General features: G+C 42.8%; 1 protein-coding gene and 1 long non-coding RNA gene across 2 annotated transcripts in view; one reads left to right on the top strand and one right to left on the bottom strand.

Annotated features, from left to right (window-relative positions):
- The window catches only part of SV2C (synaptic vesicle glycoprotein 2C), a 300,901-nt gene extending 281,775 nt beyond the window's left edge, over positions 1-19,126 (top strand). Inside the window, exon 13 of the mRNA XM_058275057.2 lies at positions 11,343-19,126. Coding sequence (XP_058131040.1) covers positions 11,343-11,526 — 184 coding nt within the window. The 3' untranslated portion in view covers positions 11,527-19,126. The remainder of the gene's footprint in view (positions 1-11,342) is intronic.
- Positions 5,726-13,944, bottom strand: LOC111766069 (uncharacterized). The gene is made up of 3 exons (XR_002798230.3): positions 13,856-13,944; positions 8,952-9,059; positions 5,726-5,806 (listed from the first exon to the last, which is right to left on the bottom strand). It is a non-coding gene; the product is annotated as an uncharacterized lncRNA (long non-coding RNA).
- Positions 19,127-22,252: the final 3,126 nt, after the last annotated feature.

Here is a 22,252-nt window from a genome sequence, read left to right on the forward strand (position 1 = left end):
TCAAGGAGGCCTGGGGTTTGAACCGTGGACCTCCCATGTGGTAGACGGACGCCCTAACCACTGGGCCAGGTCTGCTTCCCATGGTAATGAACTTTCAAAGATTTTGTTCATCTATCAATGTCTTAATTTTTCTGTCTTTTTTAAAAGATAATCTTACTTGATATAGAATCTCAGTTGGCAGCTTTTTTAACACTTTAAATATGCCATCTCACTGTCTTATGGCCCCCATGATTTCTGATGAGACATCTGCTATTTGGGAAGTTTTCAACCATTATTCCTTCAAATATTTTTTCTGCCCATTTCTCTCTCTCATCTTTCTGAGATTCCAGTGATGCATGTGTTAGTACTCTTGATGATGACCCACAGGTCCCTCAGACTCTGTTTATATTTCTTCGTTATTTTTTCTTTCTCCTCATCACACTGAATAGTTTCAATTTTCTTGTCTTTAAGTTTGCTGATCATTCTTTCTGCCGTTCAAATCTGCAGCTGAATCTGTCTAATGAGTTTTTCATTTCAGTCACTGTACTTTGCAGCTCCAAAATTTCTGTTTGTTTCCTTTTTATAATTTCTACCTCTTTATTTTGTGCAATGTTTTCCTAATTTCCTTTAATTCTTTGTATATGCATCCTTTAGCTCACTGAATATATTCAAGAGTTGAATTAAGGTCATTGACTAATAGTTTCAATGTCTGATCCTCCTGAGAGATGGTTTCTGACATATTCTTTTTTTCCTGTGAATGGGCCATACTTTCCAGGTTCTTTGTGTTTTGTCATTTTTTTGTTGAGAGCTATAAATTCTGAGTATTGTATTGTTATAACTCTGGAAGTCTAGTTCTCCCAGTCCTCTAGGATTGTTAGGTTGTTTTATTGTTTTTGTTGAGAACTGAAGCTGTCAATTTGTGACTTTTCCGAACTATTTTTGCTCCCACATGGGAAATAGAAAGAGAAAGGAGAAAAAATAGGTATTGCCTCTTTAAGACTCCTCTGCAACTGTTGCCTGAAGGTGGTTGGAAAAATAGCCAGCCTTAGAGCTGACCCCTCAGTGTTCTGAAGTAGCTGGTGTGGTTTGAAGCTATATATACCCCAGAAAAATCATGTTCTTAAATTTAATCCATTCCTACGGGTGTAAATCCAATGTAAGTAGGACCTTTTGATGAAGTTACTTCAGTTAAGGTGCGTCCTACCTCCATCAGGATGGGTCTTAATCCTATTACTGCAGTCCTTTTTAGGAGAAAGAAATTCATACAGAGAGAAATCTACAGGAAGCAAAAAGCTGAAACGGAACTCCGAAGAGAAAGAAGAGAACAGGTGATGCCAACATGTGCCTTGCCATGTGACAGAGAAACCAAGGCTCATGGGCAGCATGAATGCCACAGTCTTCAGAGAGAAAGCATCCCCTTGATGATGCCTTGATTTGAACATTTTCCTATCCTCAAAACCACGAGCAAATAAACTCCCACCGTTTAAACCAAACCATTTCATGGTTTTCCTATCATTTCTCCACTCCCAGGACCTGTTACCACCCAATCTGATTTTGAACCTCGTTAGGAAGAGGACTGGGAGACTCCAACAAGAGAAGCTTCATTCCATTTATCTGGTTCATTCAGAGCTAATCCATCCCTTAAGCACTTATACACTAACTGTGATTTTTTTTTAAATTTATTTTTCCTCATCTCTTGGACTCTTCAAAGAGTAATGACTGTTTAATAACAGGTTGACCTGGATTTACTCACAAATGCCCTGCCCCACCTTTCATGTCTCTTCTTTTTCTTCATCTTTGCTGTCAAGGTTTTAAACCTCCCAAAAGTCAGAAATAGCCCATGTGGTATAGAAGACCATATGCTCTGGCTCATTTGGGTTCTCAGTTTTAGCCTGTGTGTTCTTCTGCATCCAGGACCTGACTTCCTGCTGCCACTTTGTGGACATGGCAGAGCTGCAGTTCTGACACTTCCTGTGTCCTTAAGATCCAGTGCCCATTTTTATCCCCCTCCCTGGGGCGCAGGGCCAAGGAGTCCCACATGGGTAAATAATACAGCCCAGGCTCTTTCTGTTGGCCCCCAATTCTATACAGACTCCCTACGCCCAGCAGGACCCTCTCATGGGTATTCTTCAGCACATGCACTTGTCTTTGTCTGGTCACTCACCTCTTCCTTTCCCCCTTATGCATGCATAGTTTCAGACATGAGCTCAGAAAGGTTTTGAAAGCAAAACCCTGATTGTTCACATCAGCAATTTCCTGCTAGGCCTGGGCAGCTGATGTCACCTAACTCTGGGATGGTCCTTCTCCTTGATGAGCTAAAATCAAAACATTTGCCTGAAATTAACCAGCCTAAGCCCCTTTTCTTTGGACTATTCTTGTTTAGACAGAGAAAGTTCTTCAATTCCCTCCCGGTGCTCAAACCTATAGGTCTGGAATCCTGGATCTCCTATGAATCAGTTGCATAACCTCAAGGAAACCACTCAGCATAACTGTGTATCAGTTGGTTGAGATATAAAATGAGGAGACTGAAATAAGTAGTATCTCAGGTCTTCTCTAGCTCTAGAATTCTCCTTTTCATCATTATTTGGTATTCCATGACAGTAATTTCTTCATTCTTTGTTGGATACATTCTACATCTGTATTTTTTTAAATGAAGGAATCTTTCATTCAACTGGCCTCCCTAACCAACCTACGCAATACATTCCATTCATGGCCTTTTACCCTGATTTACTTCCTTCCTTTATAGGCCTTATCATTCTATTATGTATATTTATATTTTATGTGACCTAAGCCTCTTTGGTCATTCAGCAAATAGATTCTTTTCATAAGTGCCAATGGTGTCTGGCAATTAGAAGTGGGGAGAGGGAAGGAAGACTAATAGTTCCTTATGGTCCCTTCTCCCACAACCTTGCCACCAGATGGTGTATTACAATGGAAGCAAATTTTGCCAAGTGTGAAACAGGCACAAAAACAGCCTGTTCTTGAGCTCCAAGGAAGTCCAAATCTCTCTGCTGTTGAGTACTAAACTAGGCCTTCCATGAAAGGGTCCTGAAAAGAATGATATTTTGATAGCAAGACCACAGGCTTTCTGGTCTGTCAGGCAACAAAGTCCTCCTTTCAGTGCTAGGGTGCAGGACCAGCTGGGCTCTCGAGTGTACCCCAAGAGTAACATTCCACAGGTTGCTGAGTTTGGAAGATCCTTGGACCTCCCATTATGCCAAAGGCAGAGTATTCTTTCTGATCAATTGCATATCTCGAATACCACTCATATTATCACCCTGTTTATTAACAAACCTTCTCATATAAGATTTCTGAATTGATATTTGAAGAGCTAAAGAACCATTCCTGGCATGTTGATTTCTTATTAATGTGCTTTCAATTCTATCAGTAGATTAGAGACCACTTCCTTATCATATTGTTTATACTGAAGTATTTTTTTTAAAAAAACTGCCATGACCATATAATAACTGGACATTGTGTTGTATGTTTATTTGCTTATTATCTGTCACCCACTAGAATGAGAGCTCCTTGAGGACAGAGGCTTTGTTTTCTTTATTTGCTACCAAAACTCCAGGCATGTAGTAGGTACACATTAAGTATTTGTTGAATGAATGAATGAAATATGCTTTTTTAAATGCAGTTGGTTGTGAGCTACAGTTTCTTCCTCCATGTGTGGGTTTAAGTTTCGCACTCTCCAAAGTAAGCTATTTGGGACAAATGTGCGTAAGGTAACATGTGCTTCCATTCTGTGTCCCTCTTCTACTTCTGGTATCCACAGCCTGTGACCCCAGATCCTTTTGCTGTCAGCTCTCCCTTCCCCATACAGACCCATTTCCTCCTCTTCTTCCCCAACTCCATCAACAATGTAGAGGAAAGAGCACTGAACTAGGAATCAGGAGACAATTTAGGTGCAGTCCCTGCAAGAAAATAGCTAGGTAACTGATGGTTAGGCTATTGAGTCAACTCAGCCAGGTAATGGTGCCCAGTTGTTTGGCCAAGCAAGCAATAGGCTACTTGTAATACAAGGGCATTTCATGGACTTCAGTCAGTTGATTGCACAGATGGCTGGTTACATCTACAATCAACTGAGGAGATTGCCATAAGCATTGAATGATGTCTCTGGTGAAGGCCTTAAAAGGAGAAGTGATTTCAGCATTCAGAGAGAGAAATCTCATCTCTACTTCAGACAACTAACGTCTCCTGGGGACCTTCGTTGGAGCCCCTGGCCTGCAACCTGCCCTGTGGAATTTGAACTTGTACATACCCACAGTGCCATGAGACAATTTTATAAAATCTCATACTATTTACAGATCTCTTCTGTCAGTTCTGTTTCCTTAGAAAACTCTGATTAATACAAAGTTGGCGTTTTTTAGAAAAGTCCTTTAACCATTCTGGGCCTTGGTTTACTAACTTGTAAAATGAAAGATCGTTGGGTACCATGCTAAGTGTTTTAGCTTATCTCATTTAATCTTATTTAATCCTCATTCCAACCCTAAGAGGTAGGGCAAAGGAGGGACAGAGAGGTCAAGAAACTTGCCCTGGATCACTGAGCTCAAACCCAGACGTCTGAGTCCATGCAGCCACTCCAACACAGACACCCCACCTACCCTCCAAGTGGTTCTAGTTTAGAGACCTGGGAATAGGTCCTTTTAGAAGGCCAGCTGGCCAAAATCACAATGAGATAGGACTTCACACCCACTAGGATGCTATTATTAAAAATGGAAAATGTCAGATACTGGCAAGGATGTAGAGAAATAGAAACTCTTGTGCATTGCTGGTGAGAATGTAAAATGGTACAGCCACTATGGAAAACAGTTCAGTAGTTTCTCAGAAAAGTGTTAAGGGATTAATTGCAATATCATTTATGTTACACCAAATTTGAGTACATCTTAATTACCCAACAGTGTGGTTACAGAAATAATGATTATATGCTAAACCATTTTGTTTTAAATAAAATATAAACAACATGGGGCAAACAGTTATATTAATGATTGAAAAAAGCAGAAGGTGCAAAATTGTATAGACCTTATGATTTTAAAAATATGGATGTAGGGAATTCAGAAATGAAAACTATTTGTTGTTGGGGATGGTGGTGAATATTTTGCTTTTGTAATTTCCTTTAATGTGTAATAGTAAAGCCAAACCAATTTAAAGACTGCAGCGTTCACAGATGGATATGCCTTAAATCCCAGAGAGTTTCTAAAAGACACCAATGCTTGGGCCCCTAGTAGAACAATAAAATCAGAATCTCTGTCGGTGTGGCCTGGGCATCAGTATCGGCACACAGCTCTGTTTTAAAAAGTCCCTGGGAAATTCTGATGTACTGAGGGCTGAGCACCGCTGGGTGAGGGCATGGTTATACAGTGTGCATCTTAGTTCAATCAGATTGCTATCCTCAGCTCAGGCTGAGAACAGCTGCATGAGGACACCGGGGACTTGTGTAGGGGATGGAGGTAAGCAGTCTGCTATGTTACTTGAAAAACCTTTGCGGAAGATGCCCCTATCCACTGAGCTAACTCGGGCAGACCTGAGTGGGGTACCAGGGGGAGGTGGTGGTGGGAGTCAGAAGACATCCCTGTCCACATTCCATTGTTTGTCTGGAAAACTCTTCTCTTCCTTACAGGCCAATTCTCCTCTCATCCCCCTCTGAGAAGCCTTTCCTCAGCTACCCTCCGTCCCCCAGCACTGCCCATCCCCTGGCCCCCATCAGACCCTGTGGTCTCTTCATCACTGTACTTACCACGTGGTGTTATCATCTCTTCATGTGCATCTTACTACAAACAGGGACTTCTTATTCATCTTTAGGCCCCTGGTACCTGGTGCAGGGCTGGGCATATAATAAATGCTTAATGAATGACTGTTAAATGAACATGTGGGTAGGAGAATGTATAAACTAGGGCTGTATTAAAGACAAATTTGCTTATTAGACAAATGCTAAAAGAGACTCTAGTGCAATTACCCTTGAAGTCTGAAAGCTCAAATTCAGTGTTAAAATAGCTTTTTGGGTTAACCTGGGAACCTTGCCATTGTTTGTAATACTGTTTCTGTGAGAGAAATGAAATCCTCTCTGTCATATAACCAAATAACAGATGTATCTTTGGGTCACAATGTATTCCTAATGTAAGGATTACCTGTACTTTCCACAATGCCCCCTGCCGAGTCCTGAGTATTCCTTTCCTAACTCCCATCTATGATTTCTCTGATTTGACTGAGTTGTACAGAAAATGTTCCCTTCTACAAGTTTAGACTAAGCAAAGTAGAATGCTCACATTTTACCCAAAAGAGGTAAATTCCATGAGCTGAGTCTGGATCTACACCTTTTCTGTTCTTTTTAAAATATAACATTTATGTTTTCACTGTAATAATTGCATCACTCAATGGGGCAAATAGTTCAGCCAATGTCCAAAACAGTGCCAGGCCCTACCCTACGTACGGCCGTTATTCCATACCCCTGGCTTCTCCCCACGGGCTTCGAGAACCACGACCAGCACTGCCCTAAGTCAGAAAACCAAGACGAGGAAGAGGCAGGACATGTTAAGGAACAGCCCAGGTTTCCAGGTTCCTGGCTGTGTCATGTCGCGTAAAGGAATTTAAGGCCACGCCATAAGGTAGGTAAGGGAATAAAGAGCTTATTAAGAAACAAGAAAAGGGAAGCGGACTTGGCCCAAAGGATAGGGCGTCCGCCTACTACACAAGAGGTCCACGGGTCAAACCCAGGGCCTCCTTGGCCAGTATGGAGCTGGCCCACGCGCAGTGCTGATTTGTGCAAGGAGTGCCCTGCCACAAAGGGGTGTCCCCTGCATAGGGGAGCCCCATACACAAGGAGTGCGCCCCATAAGGAGAGCCGCCCAGCACAAAGAAAGTGCAGCCTGCCCAGGAGTGGCAACACACACACGGAGAGCTGACACAACAAGATGATGAAACAAAAAGAGACACAGATTCCCGGTGCCCTGACAAGGATAGAAGCGGTCACAGAAGAACACACAGCAAATGGACACAGACAGCAGGCAACTGGGGGAGGGTGGGGGGGGGGGGTGGAAGGGGAGAGAAAGAAATAAAATAAATCTTTTAAAATTTTTTTAAAAAATAAAAAGAAACAAGAAAAGAGATAGTACACATCCCTGGCGGATGCAGGCGTGGGGTGAGCCTTTTAAGGCTTTCCCCCCCTCCCTTCCTAATGTTGGGGAGGGGCCCCAGCTGTTTGCTGTTGTAATTGGTTGCCTTATGAGCCCCACCTTTTAGCTCTCAGGGGACCAATGAGGAGGCAGTTCTGCATGGAGTCCTCCAGGACCAATAGGGAGGCCTGTTTGGAGTAATCAGGGGCTTTCTCCTGAGCCCAGGAGCTCGGGGGTCTTTCCGACTTGGTTCTTAGTAGCCGCCTCCCCTCAGGGGGCTTCTGGGCATGGTCCCACCCGCCATGTTCTCTGCTGGGTCCCAGCTGTGACTCACCTTCCCTCTTTCCCTATACTAACCTGCCGCAAAACTAAGTTTAAAAATGGTATTTATAAATGAACTAGAATCTACTATATCGTGATGGTGCCAGAGAAGGAGCCACAGTGCACCTGCAGGGAGGGGCACCCTGGGGGCCTCGGCCCCACGCAGCTGAGCCTCAGGGTTGCAGTCACCCAGCTCCTGTACCTGCGGCACACATTCTCCAGGCAGAGGGAGTCAGTGGTACGGGAAGGAGAGCGCCTTAATGGAATGGGAAACTGGGCTGCACAGGGTGCTGTTTGGAGAAAAAATTTACATTTAAAAGATTTAGATAAATGGGTTGAGCAAGAATTGAGAACAAAGGATTCAGGCGAGAGAGACGGAGGGCAAGGGGTGGAGCTTGTAAGTGATAATAGATCATTTCATTCTCTCCCTTTGTTGCTTGTTGGTTCTGAAAAAGCGTGAAAGTCTTTGGTCTACGAGAAGGACTAACTTGTCCTACAGAGGCTGAGAAATCAGCTGCTGAGCTTCCCACCCTCAAAGGGCTTTATAAGCACAGGTGACTTGTCCCTTGCAGGTCTGCAGAAGTGAATGGCCTTCCTCTAAGTAAGAGCAAGAGAATAAATAAGAGCTTGCTTTCTTTATAAACACATAACCCCAAAGGACAGTCACTTTGTGCAGGATTTTCTTAATCCAGCTGTGCCTTGAAAATCACTACCCTCCAGCTGCAAATATCTGAAGAAAAAATTTACTTATCCAAAGAAAGGGCAGCCACGTTTTCGCAAATGCCAATACTAATGTAAGGAAACTGTATGCTTTGCATCCACACCAGGTGTTCATCTAAAGAATTGCCTCTACTTTGGAAATGAAAAGAGAGATTCTTAGGAAATAAGGATTTGATCTTTTTTAGAGGCTGCAGACACCAGATGCTCTTTATGTATCTTAATGCTGCCCAGAAATCTCAGGAAGTTGTTCACACTTCGGTTAGTTTCAGTGACGAAAGGAGATAGGTACCCATATTGTATACCCTACTCTAAGTTGTACTAAATGTTTATAGCTCAGGAGAATATGGCTACTTTAACACAGATGTAAATCCTATGTGGGTCATTCTGCAGTTTCATCACTGAGACTTCGTGACAGAAGGATGTTTGCCTCTTTCTCTTATCAGCAACATACACACTAGTCATCTTTCCCAGGATGCTGCTGCTTATCTTACCACCATAATATATATTTGGTAGTTTATGATTCTAGATCAAAGAATTAAGATGTAGAGTTAAAAAGAAAAAGGGAAAAAGAGAGCTCAGCCCCCCGACATCTTCTCTTTGGAGGGTAAGGGAGGTGGTGAGGGCATCGATCTTCTTGAGCCTCCTTTGGTGCCCAACACGTAGCCTCAATTTTATTTTTAGAACAGTTGTCGGTATATCGTTTCCTTATCTTTCGGGTGGTTCTTTCTAGGGTCTTACTTTTGAAACAAACCAATATACAAATATATACAGACATACAAACATACATACAAGAAAAAGGATACAGAATTATCTTACCTTCTCAAGAAGTTCCCCTTGCTCTCACTCAGAGATTCCATTACACCCCATCTAACTCCCAAACTGCTGCCGGCTTTGCCACACTTCAGGATCCTTTCATTCTTCTTTCTAGGTGTCAATGCCAAAAGGAAAGTCACCTTGGCTGCCCTTTATTAGGTCTCTTCTGACCAGTGAACTCTTTGGCCCTGTACTTACAGCTTCAGTTCATACAGTTCAAGGAGGGGTGTGCATTCCTTTTCTATGGTGAGAAAGAGAAATTACTAGATAATGGCCATGGAACATATCTTGGGTTACAAGATGCTCATATATTGTAGAAAATATCACTAGGAGTAGCATAGGTAGTGATAAGTAGCTGTTGTGAGTTGTCCATGGAAATCACACACACACTTACATATCAGCAAATCAGTCCAAGGAACTGTGTGCTAACTGCCACATTTTACATCATAGAAGATACGTTTCCCTCTGGGAAACAAGTATCCCAGTGTAACATACACAGATATTGGATGAGAAATGAAAAAGAGTGAGCTGGCATAAAGACAGAAGGAAATTCATGTTATTTAGATCAGTGATGTGATGTACTCTCATGAATAAAATTAAGTTTCCTCCCTGTAAGACCACAGTACAATCACATTCAGCACACATAAAGTAAAGAGAGTGAAATTTTTCTTTTCCAAAGAATGTCTTAAGAAACAGGATGTGTCTTACTTACATATCTGCACATCCAAAATGCCAGCAAAGACATTAAGCAAGATCTGCTCTAGGCCCACAATCTGATTTTCTTCTGCAATATTTTCTTGGACTTACTTGCCTACACAGAACTATTATGGGAACATAAGAAATGTTAAATTAGCTCATTCATGGTCTGCCCAGCTCAGTACTCAGTTTCTGCCTGTGGAGCGAGTTGCTATATGATGTATTGAGGGAATACAGCCTGAGGCACAACAGAAACTTCCAGCAAATAGCCACTTATTTCCTACACAGCACAAAGGGTCCAAAAGAGCAGGGAAAGAGATCCCATCATGGCCAGTCTTCCAGGGAGGCCAACTGCTCAAGTCAGGGTCAGTGGCCCTGCTCACCAAAGAGATGAGTGACCCTGTGCTATCTGAGTGTTGAATATTTATACAACCCCAGGAGGAAGGGGCCCTGCCACTGAGATGTCCCACACTGGCAGGCAGCTGGACTGTTTTTCCTGAATTTAAGTTATGGTCAGTCCTTTTCATTAGACCTGACATCTCCCCTGCAAGGGAAACATACTGAAACATCTGCACATAATAGAAATGGCGGAGGAGGCAGAGGTGAGGGCCTCGCTAGGACATAGCCACTCGGTGTTTCCGTGACTTCCCTATTAAGCTAGTGGACAGAAATGGGGAGTAGAATAAATCCAAAGAAATATATTATCATACATTTTTATGATATGTAAAAGAGATTTAAATTGCCTTTAAACAGGTCCGATTCTGAATTTATGAGAATTCACAAAACAAAATAGTAGGTGACTCTTGTAAAGAGATGAGTTGCTATTCAGTTTCCATATCTTGTCCTCGCCACACCTTGTCTGGTGTCAGAGGCAACAGTCAGACTCAGTAACACTGAGTGGAAGTGGCCTGCGTCTCTCTCATGGACTGTGTGCCATGACTCCTTTTTAGAGAATGGCAAATGGAATAAGATTGAAAAATTTTTAAAAGACCCTTGTTTGTTCTGATGTGTGCTACAACGTAGATGAACCTTGAAGACATCATGTCAAATGAAATAAGCCTGACACGAAAGGACAAATATTGTAGGCTCTCACTTATTCAAAATACCTCAAATAAGCAAATACTACATGCACAGAGAGCAGATTACAGGTTATTACCAGGGGCTGGCAGGAGTGGGAATGGGAAGTTAATGCTTAATGAGAGTTTGTGTTTGGGTTGTTGACAAGGGTTTAGTGAGGGATGGTGGTGATGGTAGCACAACATTGTGAATGTAATCAATGCCACCGAATTGTACATTTGAAAGTGGTTAAAATGGGAAACTGTTTGTTGTTATGTATGTTACCACAATAAAATTTTTTAAACTAAATAAACAAAAGACTTTCTTCCAGTTCCATTGGACCAAGAGAGAGGCTGCTTTTCTTACTCCCTGAAATTTGTTTTCTCTTTCTATTCATGGTCAGTGGAATCCTTGGGCAGAATATGAAACAACATGTGGTGAAAAAGTCAACAAAGGGTTGGAAGAACAAGATCAACAGCTGGGGTTCTCTACTCCCAGCTTTGCTAACAAGCATTTAATCTTTTGCTCCAACGGTATACACAACAATCGACTTGAAGATCTCTGGGAAATTACAGGACATTTGTGTAGGAGTGCACTCTTGGAAAGCACTTTTTCAACCTTGTCCATCTCTTTACTTTGCAGGGCAACAGGCTTTGGCTTCTTGAATGCTCTATGCAAAGCAGCAGCCGTCCTTGGAAACTTAATATTCGGCTCCCTTGTCAGCATCACCAAAGCAATCCCCATCCTGCTGGCTTCTACTGTGCTCGTGTGTGGAGGATTGGTGGGACTGCGCCTGCCGGACACACGAACCCAGGTTCTGATGTAACTGGGGTAAAAAGCCATCCATCGTGTTTCTTTGTCCTGCCGTGTGTCAATTCTCCTGACTGGTTCAAAGGTCAGCTTTTTCATACATAGAAAGGTGGTCAATTAACAGAACACAAACTCTGAGCTGTGACTAAAATGTAGATGCATACAATCTTGCCCGTTCAATGTGATTTTGCACAGATTTTCTTTTCATGCATTATTATCTTTCCTGATCATGATGTGTGACTGCCTCCCCCAAGCCGCTGGAGGCATTTCTAAAACGTTCCTAAGTCAGCCAGGCCTCCCTGACACATTGCACATTGAAGACTTTAGAGGCTAAGAGGACTGTGCTTATGTAAGAAATAGACCCTGCTGCTAATTCAACACTACCAGAAAATATAAGTTGGCATATTTTTGCATTTGTGCTGAGGAGAGGGAATTTTTTTTTTAAACAGAGTGACATTTCCTGTTTACTTAGAAAAGGACACCCAGCACTTCTCGCTGTTACAGCAGGGCCTTTCAAAGAAAACCATGTGGTACTCAGCAGAGCTGGGTGGGGCTCTTTTAGATAGGACGATTAAGGTGACTCTGCTGAACAGAAAATGAAGGCTCTTCAGTTAGCTGTGTAAGCAGGCTCTCTGTCAGAAAACCACTTAAACTTCTGAAAGACACGAGGAAAAAGGACCGCAACAGTGGCTGCGCTTGTGGCTTTGCGTGGGGGAAAATCAGAGGGCTCTCCTGACCCCGTGTGTCCCCAGGCAGCTGCCATTGATCGGGCGGGGAGCAAATGCAGGAAAAGAAAGCCACTTCCTAAAAACTATTTCTGCCTACCTGATTCTGTCTATTATCGAGACTGTCTATTGTCGAGAGACTGTCAGTCAACATTTAAAGCAGGGGTTCTTAACTTTTTTTTTTGCTCCAGGGACCCCTTTGCCAATCAGGTGAAAACCACGGACCCCGTACTAAGGCCACCCTGTACTGTGCGTTATTTACTAAATATATCACACCTGCACCAACACATCCCCACAAGAATAATGTTTTTTTGAATTTCATTTTAAACTCGTGGACTCCTTGTCAAGAGTCCCTCATTTACATAGTTGTAAACTGCAGGGTGGGAGGAAGTTCACTTTTAAAGCCCTTTGGGAATGGCACCTGGAGGGGACCTCCTCCCGGAGGGGAGCGGGCGCTCTCGGTGGCTCCAGGCGGTGCCCTGCCCAGGCCGCGCTCCCGGCCGCCGGCTTCGTGTGAAAATCACAGCCCAGTCTTTCCTCCTGCCGGGCCTCTGGCAGCCGCCGGCCGCATCTCCCGGCGACCAGCTGCTCATTTCACCTCCGGAATCCGCCTGGGCCTGGAAGAGGGGCGTCCGCAGCGCATTCCCACGGCCAGCTGTCAACTTCGTGACCCTCTCACCTCTCCGGCCGTCCCCTCCCCCAGGCTTGTCCACAGCTCCTTTGAAATCAGACGCTTCCAGGGAGAGTTGCAGCATGGCCAGCAACCAGGAATAAATTCCATACTTAAACAAGCTCCCTTCTTTAACTCTCCAGTCTTGTTAGAGGGTCATCCTTGTTACTTATTAGAGGCATTTCCAGCAGAGGCACAGCCCTGGGGCCTCCAGGAGCCTTTGTTTTCAATAATTATTACATCCAAAGACGTCTGATGCACAGAGGCTGCTCTGCCTCCCCCTCCCCTTCCTAATGATCCCTCCTGGAGCTCCCACAGCAGAATCCAGACCCTGTGAAAAGCTTCTTTCATTAATGTAAGCCATTAATCGACTCCCCGCCCCGTGTAATTCAGGTCCGTAGAGAGGCAGCGGTGGGGGAGGGCGGCCAGGAAGAGCGCGGTTCCCAGGAGATACATGCTCAGCGCCAGAAATATCAGGACAACTCCAACCAAACACTGCAGAGGTGGCAGGAAGAAGGCAAATCACGAACGGCTAGACAAGAGGTAATTGAAGGCTAACAATGAGCAGGGAAAGTAACTGCACTTGTTCTCATTTCTGACAGTGATCAAACAACCCAAGAAATTCTTCTTCTTTCCTATGTACTTTCGTTTCCCCACCTATCTACTCTGTGATTTGTCTTCCTAAAAAAACACCTCCTTGGGGACTGGAGCAGCTATTTCAGTTGAATGTAATCAGTGCAGAAGTAACTGCAAAAGTAAGATGTATCTCTCAATCAACTCATTCAAGAGAGAAATAGAAATGGGCATGGGTGCCCCTGTCTCTTCTCTTTCAACATCTCCCCAGCTGCAGAACACAGTTTACGTGGAATTGTGTTTGAATGCTAGGTTGGGGCAGCACCCCTTTCATGAGACCTCCCACCATGCACCCCTGCACGAGGACCATGCCTGACCTTCTAGCCACAGAATCCAATCCTCCACGGTGGCCCAAGAGGGATCTCTTCTAATCTCCTGGACGATCTGTGGCCACAAACCTTCTTGGTCACCACCTTTTCCACCTTGGTGCCCTTCTCTCTGACTCCCTCACATTGTTCTTTCCTCAGCTCTCTATGAGACCTCTCAAGTTGTGTCCAAACTATGTGGTGTGGCCTGTCTAACTTGTTCTGGATTTAGCTGGAGATTAAGATCAGCGTGAGATAAGCGGAAACTCTCAGTTCTATGAATGTCGCAGGCCACTGGCCCATAGACGCACAGCCAGCATCTCATGTCATCTAAATTAGAAGCAAAAATGAGAGCATGTACAAATATGAAAGCCTAGGAACCCGTCAACCCCACTGCTCCTTTATTTCTAACTACTTTTTTATCCAAAATTCCCATAATTCTTCCAAATCCCATTACTATCACTGGGTCTTCTCTGTAGGTTAAAAAAAAAAAAAAATCCAAACCGTAGATCCTGTATTAAGTTACACCCCAGTGACTGGGTCTTCAGGCACCCAACTCATATTCAGTCCTGCTGATTTGGCAGCCAAACCCAGAAGCCAAGGATCATCTTACTTCTCTAGTGCTAATGTGGGAGAGAAGATCCATGGGCAGCAGCCCAGGCTCTACCACTGGCCAATAGCTAGGACCAGTTCTTTCCCCCAGGTATAAGGCATTTAGCATCTCTGGTCCTCAGTTTTCCCATCTGTAGAGAAAAGGAGTGAGACTAATTTGTTCCCCAAGATTCTGGAGGACTCTCATAAAAATATCTTATGATCTGCCTCCTCCTGATGGTAAGCCCCTTTTAACAAATACTAAATGGGTTTATAAACCAAAAAATTGGGAATTAAGCATAAAAAGATTTCAGGATGTTATTTGGAAAGCCCCCATGGAATAGGACAGAGAACATAGTTTTCAGGGTTTTGACGCCAGCTTCTTAAAATCCTGAACATGATCTCACTGTCATTGCTGGTTGGACGGTTACCGTGACCTGACAGGAAAGGGACCCACCCTGCCAGACATAGGGGGTTAAAAGACTGATATCATCACAAAGACTGCATCCTACAGCTTTCTTGACTGTTTATGTCTTATGGAGACCTAGGCTTCCGGAAATAAAGTTCTTTAGTGATTTCACCTAATTTGGCAAATGTACCTTCATTTACAAATCTCAGCAAATCAGAGTTCAGGTTTGTTCCCCAAACTACTTAGCTGTTTTTTGAGATGTCTTGCAATATCCAAGGGGTGATGGGAAAAGAAATGTAGTGACAGAAAGTAGAGGAAGAGTGGGGTGTCACAGATAGCCACTGAAAAGGTTCTGACTAGGGCATGGTTGAGACTTTTTAAACCCTGGGACTCATTTAAAAAGCATTCCATGGGAATACCTCCTGATCCCCTCTGCCAGCCAAAACAGAATATAATATTTTCTAATTTTTTTGTTTAACCTTAAAATGGCCTTTCCTTTCTCCAACAAAACACTTCACCTGTTCATGTATCAGGGCTCGAAACCAGGATTACCTAAATTTGCTTTCTCCTATAGTATGGAAAGAGAACCAGCTGGCTCATAAGGGGCCTTTGGCTGCATATCTGGCTTTCCTTTAACCCCGTATCATGCCAAACTAATTCCATTTACCAAACCTACAAAACATGTCAGTCATGTTGCAACAATGAAGTCTACACAATAGGGCACTCTCAATTACACTATACATTTCTTACCGTTTTTGTTTTCTGCCAGGTATGTATTTTGAGTGAAGCTTCTTTTGTAATCTGTGTAATATAGATGAAAGAAAAGTATCCCTCTGTCCTAAATGTATGGTGTGTCCCTTCATTGTTTCAGGCTTGGGGTAACAGTTCTCTATGCAACGTAACTTTGCTCTAATGTTGACCATTTCTCTTGTCAACCATCTGTCACCACTCAGACACAGAACCATTGCCAGGGTTTCCTTCAGTCTTCCTCCAACAATAACAACCCAGTTTTGTAATCCCAGGATTGTGAGTAACAAGGATACAGTTCATGGGTCTGGTTAGACCCTTGTTTAAGGGCCAGATGGAGAAAAGAGCAGGGTGAAGCATTCACTGGTCTCTTGTCATTTTATATGATTATTCAATAAGTATCAAGCACCCCTCTGTGTGCTAAGTTTTGAGGCAGTGAGCTGCAGACAGAGCATTAACTCCTTGCAGGACTTAAACGTGGGCAGGGAAAACAGGTAGCAAAGAAAAGAAAAAACAATCTTATACACATCTCCATTTCAGGCTGAATCCCCATAAACACAAAATGTTATTTTTCCAAATTGAAAACAAGGAATAGCCTGTGGGAGGTGCTTCAGAAACTACTTGGTCATTGGGAATACCTTTGAGAGAAGGAGAAAGCCCCTCAATTCCTTGGCCTTTGTTGGAGAGACTACTAAGAAAAGTGGCCCCACACACATGCTACTTTTTAATGTCTCAGCAAGAAACTGCACTAAGATATTATTCAAGGAAAAAAATCAGCAGCAAGGATAGACCCCTCTTTATAGAGATGTTCATTTTTAAAGTCCCAGTTTCTTCAGGGGTATATTCTTTTCGGGGCCTGAAAAGAGAGGGGCTGGGAAGTCTGTTCCAAGTGGACACTGCTGGTCATTTACCTCCAGAACAGTCAGCAAGGCCCGCAACTGCAGCCACTTCCCCTGCTCTCAGTCTCCCAGAGGGTTTCCTTTCTGATTTTGAAGATCAGTTGGGTCAAACTGTCTTTGCAGATGTCCTAGAGCAATTTTTCCCCTCTCAACTCTCAGCAGATAAGCCAGCTAGGTAGTAATGGCTGGTGCATTTCAGATAGTGGCAAAGTATCTGGAAGCTGCAAAGGACTTCTGGGGCTCTGTGACCTGAAGGGAGGCCGAACAAAGAAAGCGTGGTTGTTAGGGACCCTCCTCCCCCCTCCTTCTTAGAGTCCCGATTTCCTTTTCCCCTCTAGCTCTCTCCTCCCAGCGTCCAGCGTACACACTCCTTCCCTTCCTTTTCCTTCTCTGCTTCCTCCTGTCCTCCTCTCGCTGACCCCAGCAGGGTACAGAGCTTGGTGGTGCACTCATGACTAAAGAATGTGCTGATCGTCAGGCCCAGAGGATGGATCTGTGGGCAAAGGAGTGAGGGCAGTGCGGGCTTGCAGTTCGATCTCCAACTGCTTCTCAACTCCTATGGCATCATCGGATGGCCATGGCTGGCAGGAAATTTGAGCAGGGCCCTTCTGTGGGGTAGAAGTCTAAGGGCTCAGCATTTCAGCCCTGGAAGAACAGGAAGCCACCAGCCATGTTCTCAGAATTCACTGACCACTAAGAGGTAGACACACCTCTCCTTGCCAGCAGAGGGTCCTACTTAATGCCAAAGGCCACGTGCCTTCCTTTCAGATTTCAAGGCTGAAATTGCAGAAGGTGTGGCCGTCTGCCTACCCTACCACACTCATGCCCCTCTTAGAGCCGAGAGTGCACTGAGCCACGGGAGAAAGCAGCCCTCTGGCCCTCTGTTCAGCCTCCGACAGGTTTGACACTGCTGCTGACCTTGTCAAGAAGCAAGGGTGCAGGGTCCTAAGCAGCGTCGTGGTCCCTGGGAAGTGACTGGCAGAGCCCCTTTGCAGGACCTAAAGTCATTTAAAGCCAGTGACCTGCTGAAACAGGCTCAGACCAGTTTACGAGAACCCATTGTTAAAGTTTCAGAAATTTTGCATACTAGTTGTTAAACACAGTCATTATTAAAAATTAAACTATAAGTTTACAATTAAAGTATACTTAAAAATAAAGGCAATATTTTTAAAAATAAATAAAAAGATAATAAATATTGAAATCTCTCCCCTTCTGAATTATTTGACTACAGTTTACTATTATTTTATTATTTACTATTATGCTCTTGAGATCATTTATGGCTATGGTTCTGTAGCCCAAACTGATGTCACTGAACTGGGGGACTGGGAAGATATATGCACTAGCACAGCATTATATAGTGACATCAATTTGTAGCTTGTAACTGGCCATAGCAAAAATATTAATATTTACACCATGGCCACAGACAAATGCTACATACAAATCAGGGCACCCACCCCTACCCCATCCCAGCCAGTTGTTAAGCATTTACCAGCATGCCACCATCTGAAGCCCTGAAGGATAATGGGCCTCCCACCTATAAGGCACAGGCCGCCATGTTTGTCCTCAAATTGAGCAGAGTGGGTTCGGGGGTCGGCATTGTCCACAGGGGAAGGAAAGATTTACCATGCTCCACCTTGTGTCAAAAAACAAAGGGTTTCTTTCTGAATTTTATTGACTCAAAATAGGCCAACAGTGCAGAGAATCCGTGGCTTTCTATGGGTATTGTTTTCTCAGGGAGACTGTACACTAATTTGGCTATTTTATGCTGTGCAAGCAAAACTAAGTAACCTGGAGTTACAGAGATTCTTCCTTCTGATGCCCAGGTAGACGTCCAAGACAGAAACTCCTTCCTTGCCTTTGACATTCACCAGGCCTGCCTAGATACAGCTTGACAGACTGGTTTAATTTCATTTCTTGTTATACCTTTATAGTACCTAATCTATGTCCTAAATCAGACAGAAGAGAAAAGAAATATTCTTTCTTGATTTATGTATGCTTTCTTAGCATCCAAAATACGGGTACATATTCTCACTCTGGCCCACGAACATCTTTACAAGATCGTATGTCCTTTGCTAATGTCTAGATACTGTAAATATATTTCAAGTGAGCTTCTATTTTGACACATGCTAAATCTACAACCCACTCTCTTTTGCGATGAGTTCTTGGCAATGGTCCTGTCCTGGGTTTGGTGTTTGGGTGTGGTTTCTTCTTGTTGTTTTCTGTTTTTACTGCTCTATAAGATCTCCTGCTATGTATGGTCCAGTTACCCCCATCGTATTGTATATATGTGCTGCATGTGTAAACCCCAATAAATTGTCAGGTTTCTGGAGTTTGCGTTTTAAGTACAGCCGGTCCTGATATGAACTCATCTTTCTGGTATGCTTCTCTGTGTCAGTTTCCCGATTGCCAAAATGTTTTGACCAAGTGTGTTTTAACTAAAATCCTGAGACCACCATCTGTATCCTTGTGGAAGGGCATGCTCTGTGGGATGAGTCTGTGTACAGCATAAATCTATCAAATGTGGAAGTGTCTATACCTTTGTATGCCAGATATCTAAATCATGTAACAACTGCAAAGATATTTAATGTACATCAGATTAATAAAAGAGCATTTTTTGCTCCATTATATTCAAATAAAGATCTCTGTGTGACTTCCTTTCTATGCATTTGACCCTTAAAATTTTTTTTTATGTCTTCAGGTATAGGGAAAATCTGTTTGCCCTGATTCAGGCCTGTTTGGATTGTTTCTGTGGACTGCTGTCAGGGGTATGGATGTGTTGTTTATTTTACAGGAATCCTTTTTTCCCCTTGTTAGCCAAGAGCATAGGGAAGAAAAGTTTGTGGGGGAGTTGATGGCAAAGCAGATGCTTGTGTTCTTTTGCCCCAGAGCAAACAGATTTTTATCTAGCATACTAATGCCAATTGTTGAAGGTGGCTACTTGGAACATTGGCTTGAGAAGGATTAGGAGAAAAAGTGCTATATTTTACATCATTGGCCTTGGAAACAGAAACACAGACTGCATATTACATATTTGCAATTCAAACCCTAAAACAGAATGTTAGGATACTTTTTAATATACGTACTTAATTTTGTAACTTTTTAAAATTAGAGCAATTGTGGGTTTACAGAAAAATCATAAAGTACAGAGTTCCCATATACCCCCTCTCACACAGTTTTCCCTATTGTTAACATTTTGCATTAGTGTGGTACCTTTATTACAATTGACGAATGTTGGGGATTGAATCACATCTCCTACAAAAGGCACGTTCCTGGTCCTTTGGGTGCAAACCCATTCATATAAAGAGCCTTTGAAGACATTGTTAATTAAGGTGTGCCCAAACTGAATAAGGTTGGGCCTTAATCCAACATGGCTGAAATCCTTATAAGCAAAGGAAATTGGACACTGAGACAGAAGCCCTTGGGAGCAGCCAGAAGCTGGAAGTCAATAGAACCTGGAAGAGAAAGGAGACAGTGCCGCCATGTGCATTGCCATGGGATAGAAAAGCCAAGGACCTGAGGAGCGCCGACAGCCAGCCTCCAAACCCCACAATCTTTGGGGAGAGAGCATCATTTTGCTGATACCTCAAGTTTAGACTTCTTCTAGCCTCTAAACCATGAACCAATAAATTTCCGTTGGTTCCAATGGGCTAACCCATTGAATGGTTTTTGTCTTAATGGATGGGAAACTAAGACAATTAAATGTTTTTATTATAATTATTTAGTTAGGATAACCTGGATTGCATTTAATAGAAGACCCAGCTCAAAATGTCTTTATTAATAAGGGAATTTTTTATTTCACCTAATCTAGAAGGTGAGACAACTTCCAGAGTTGATTATGATGTAACTTGATGACATCACTGAAGACCCAGGTTCTTTCCCTCTTTTAGATCTGCCATCCTCTGCCTACTGACTTTGACCCTTCATGGGCATGAAATGGTTGCCATGACTCTAAGCATCATACCTTCACACACAAAAATCTAAGGCCAGAAGAAGGACCATCCCCTCCTTAGGACCCTTTTTAAGATCAAATCGAATATTTTCCAAATTCTCCTGCTGACTTCCCCTACAACTCATTGGCTGAATTTGTATCATTTGCCCACTCCTAAACCAAACATTAGCAATGGGAAATATAATAACCATAACTGATTTAGATTAAGCAAGATTCATCCCCTTTTGGTCAGATGACTTTGGTACTTAGGTTTTGTTGGATCCATTTCAAAGAATGATGTCACAGTTGCTTTGAAATGTTTGCAGTGTGCGGTAAATGACATCGTGAAACTAATTTAATGTGAAAAAAACCTCAGATCTTAACTTAAAAATATGCCTGGGGCCACGTAGTTTTTCAAAATCCTTTTAAAGGTATGCAAGCAAAAAGTTAGAAGGACATGATGTTTGCCTGAAGTGAATTCCTTTAGGAGAACAGAGGAATGCAGGGTGACCAGACATGCTATCAAAGGAACCAACTAATAGATTGATCCTCCACCTCCAAAGAACAGAGATTTATCACCAAAGAGAAATGTATCCCAGTCCTAGGTTTCTGGCTATATTAACGATTTTTAAGGACAAGTGTGAGATACTTGCTTAATGAAAAGTATATATTGGAAAGTGGAAGTAAAGCTTTTGGGCATGTGAACTGCCACCAAGAAACAAGTACATTTCAAATATGCAGTTGTGTGATACTTGAAGAGCAATTATCAAAGGGCAATAGTGTTGAATAGGCCTCTGACAAGACAAAAGTAAAATCCAAGTGTGAATATTTGTTATTAGTAATGAAACAGTGATCCAGAAACCAGAATCTTCTGGGGTCAGTTTTATTTTTAGCCAGTGTCCTGGGGGGTGCCAGCCTACTGGGAGTCAATAGGAAACAAAGGGGTTTACCACCACTCCATCAGGAGTTAAACTCAAATGCCTATGGAGCCTTTGCTGACCATGAATGAAGAAAGACCAACAAGGAAACTGGCTTGTGAAAAGGCAATTTTCTTGGAGAAAACAGAGGAAGAAGTAATGTTAACTCTGGGAAGATGACGTTTCCAAGAGTACCAGAACCTCCTCCTTTCATGTCCTTGTACATGATTTTTTTGTTGTTCAGTGAAGTATTTTCAGCATACAAGAAAGCAGAGAAAAGAATATAACAAACACACACCATTCAGATTTGTCAAATATTAACCTTTTGCCTAAGGTGCTTCAGAAGTTTCTCTTTTTAAGAAATAAAATATTTCAGGTACAGTGGAAACTCCTAGGTGCCTCTCCCAATCCTTTTACTTCCCTCCGTTTCTCTCTCCCCAGCATAACCACTATCCTGAATTTGTTGTTTGTAATTTCCTTGCATGGTTTTATACTTTTTGCTGCATATGAATCTGTCAATAAACAATGTATATAGTATTGTTTTACAGGTTTTGTAATTATATGTAAATAGTATCACAGTTATCTGTGATATCTTTCACAGACATCATTCTGTAACTTGCTTTTTCACTCAAGATAATAGTGGTGATGGTTAGTTTTGTGCCAATTTGGCTAGGTTTTGGTATCCAGTTGTTTGGTCAAATACTGGTCCCGATGTTTGCCGTGGAGGTATTTTATTGATGTGATTAGCATCTACAATCAGTTGACTTTTAGTAAAGGGAATTGCTCTTGGTAATCTGGATGGGCCACATCTAATCGTTTGTAGGCCTTACAAGCAAAGAGCCAAGGCTACCCAAGAGAAGAAGAAATTCTGTTTCAAGACCACACCATCTACTACTCTCTGAGTTTCCAAATTGCTGG

Source organism: Dasypus novemcinctus, chromosome 2 (genome assembly GCF_030445035.2).
Source record: "Dasypus novemcinctus isolate mDasNov1 chromosome 2, mDasNov1.1.hap2, whole genome shotgun sequence".
Taxonomy (NCBI): Eukaryota; Metazoa; Chordata; class Mammalia; order Cingulata; family Dasypodidae; genus Dasypus; species Dasypus novemcinctus.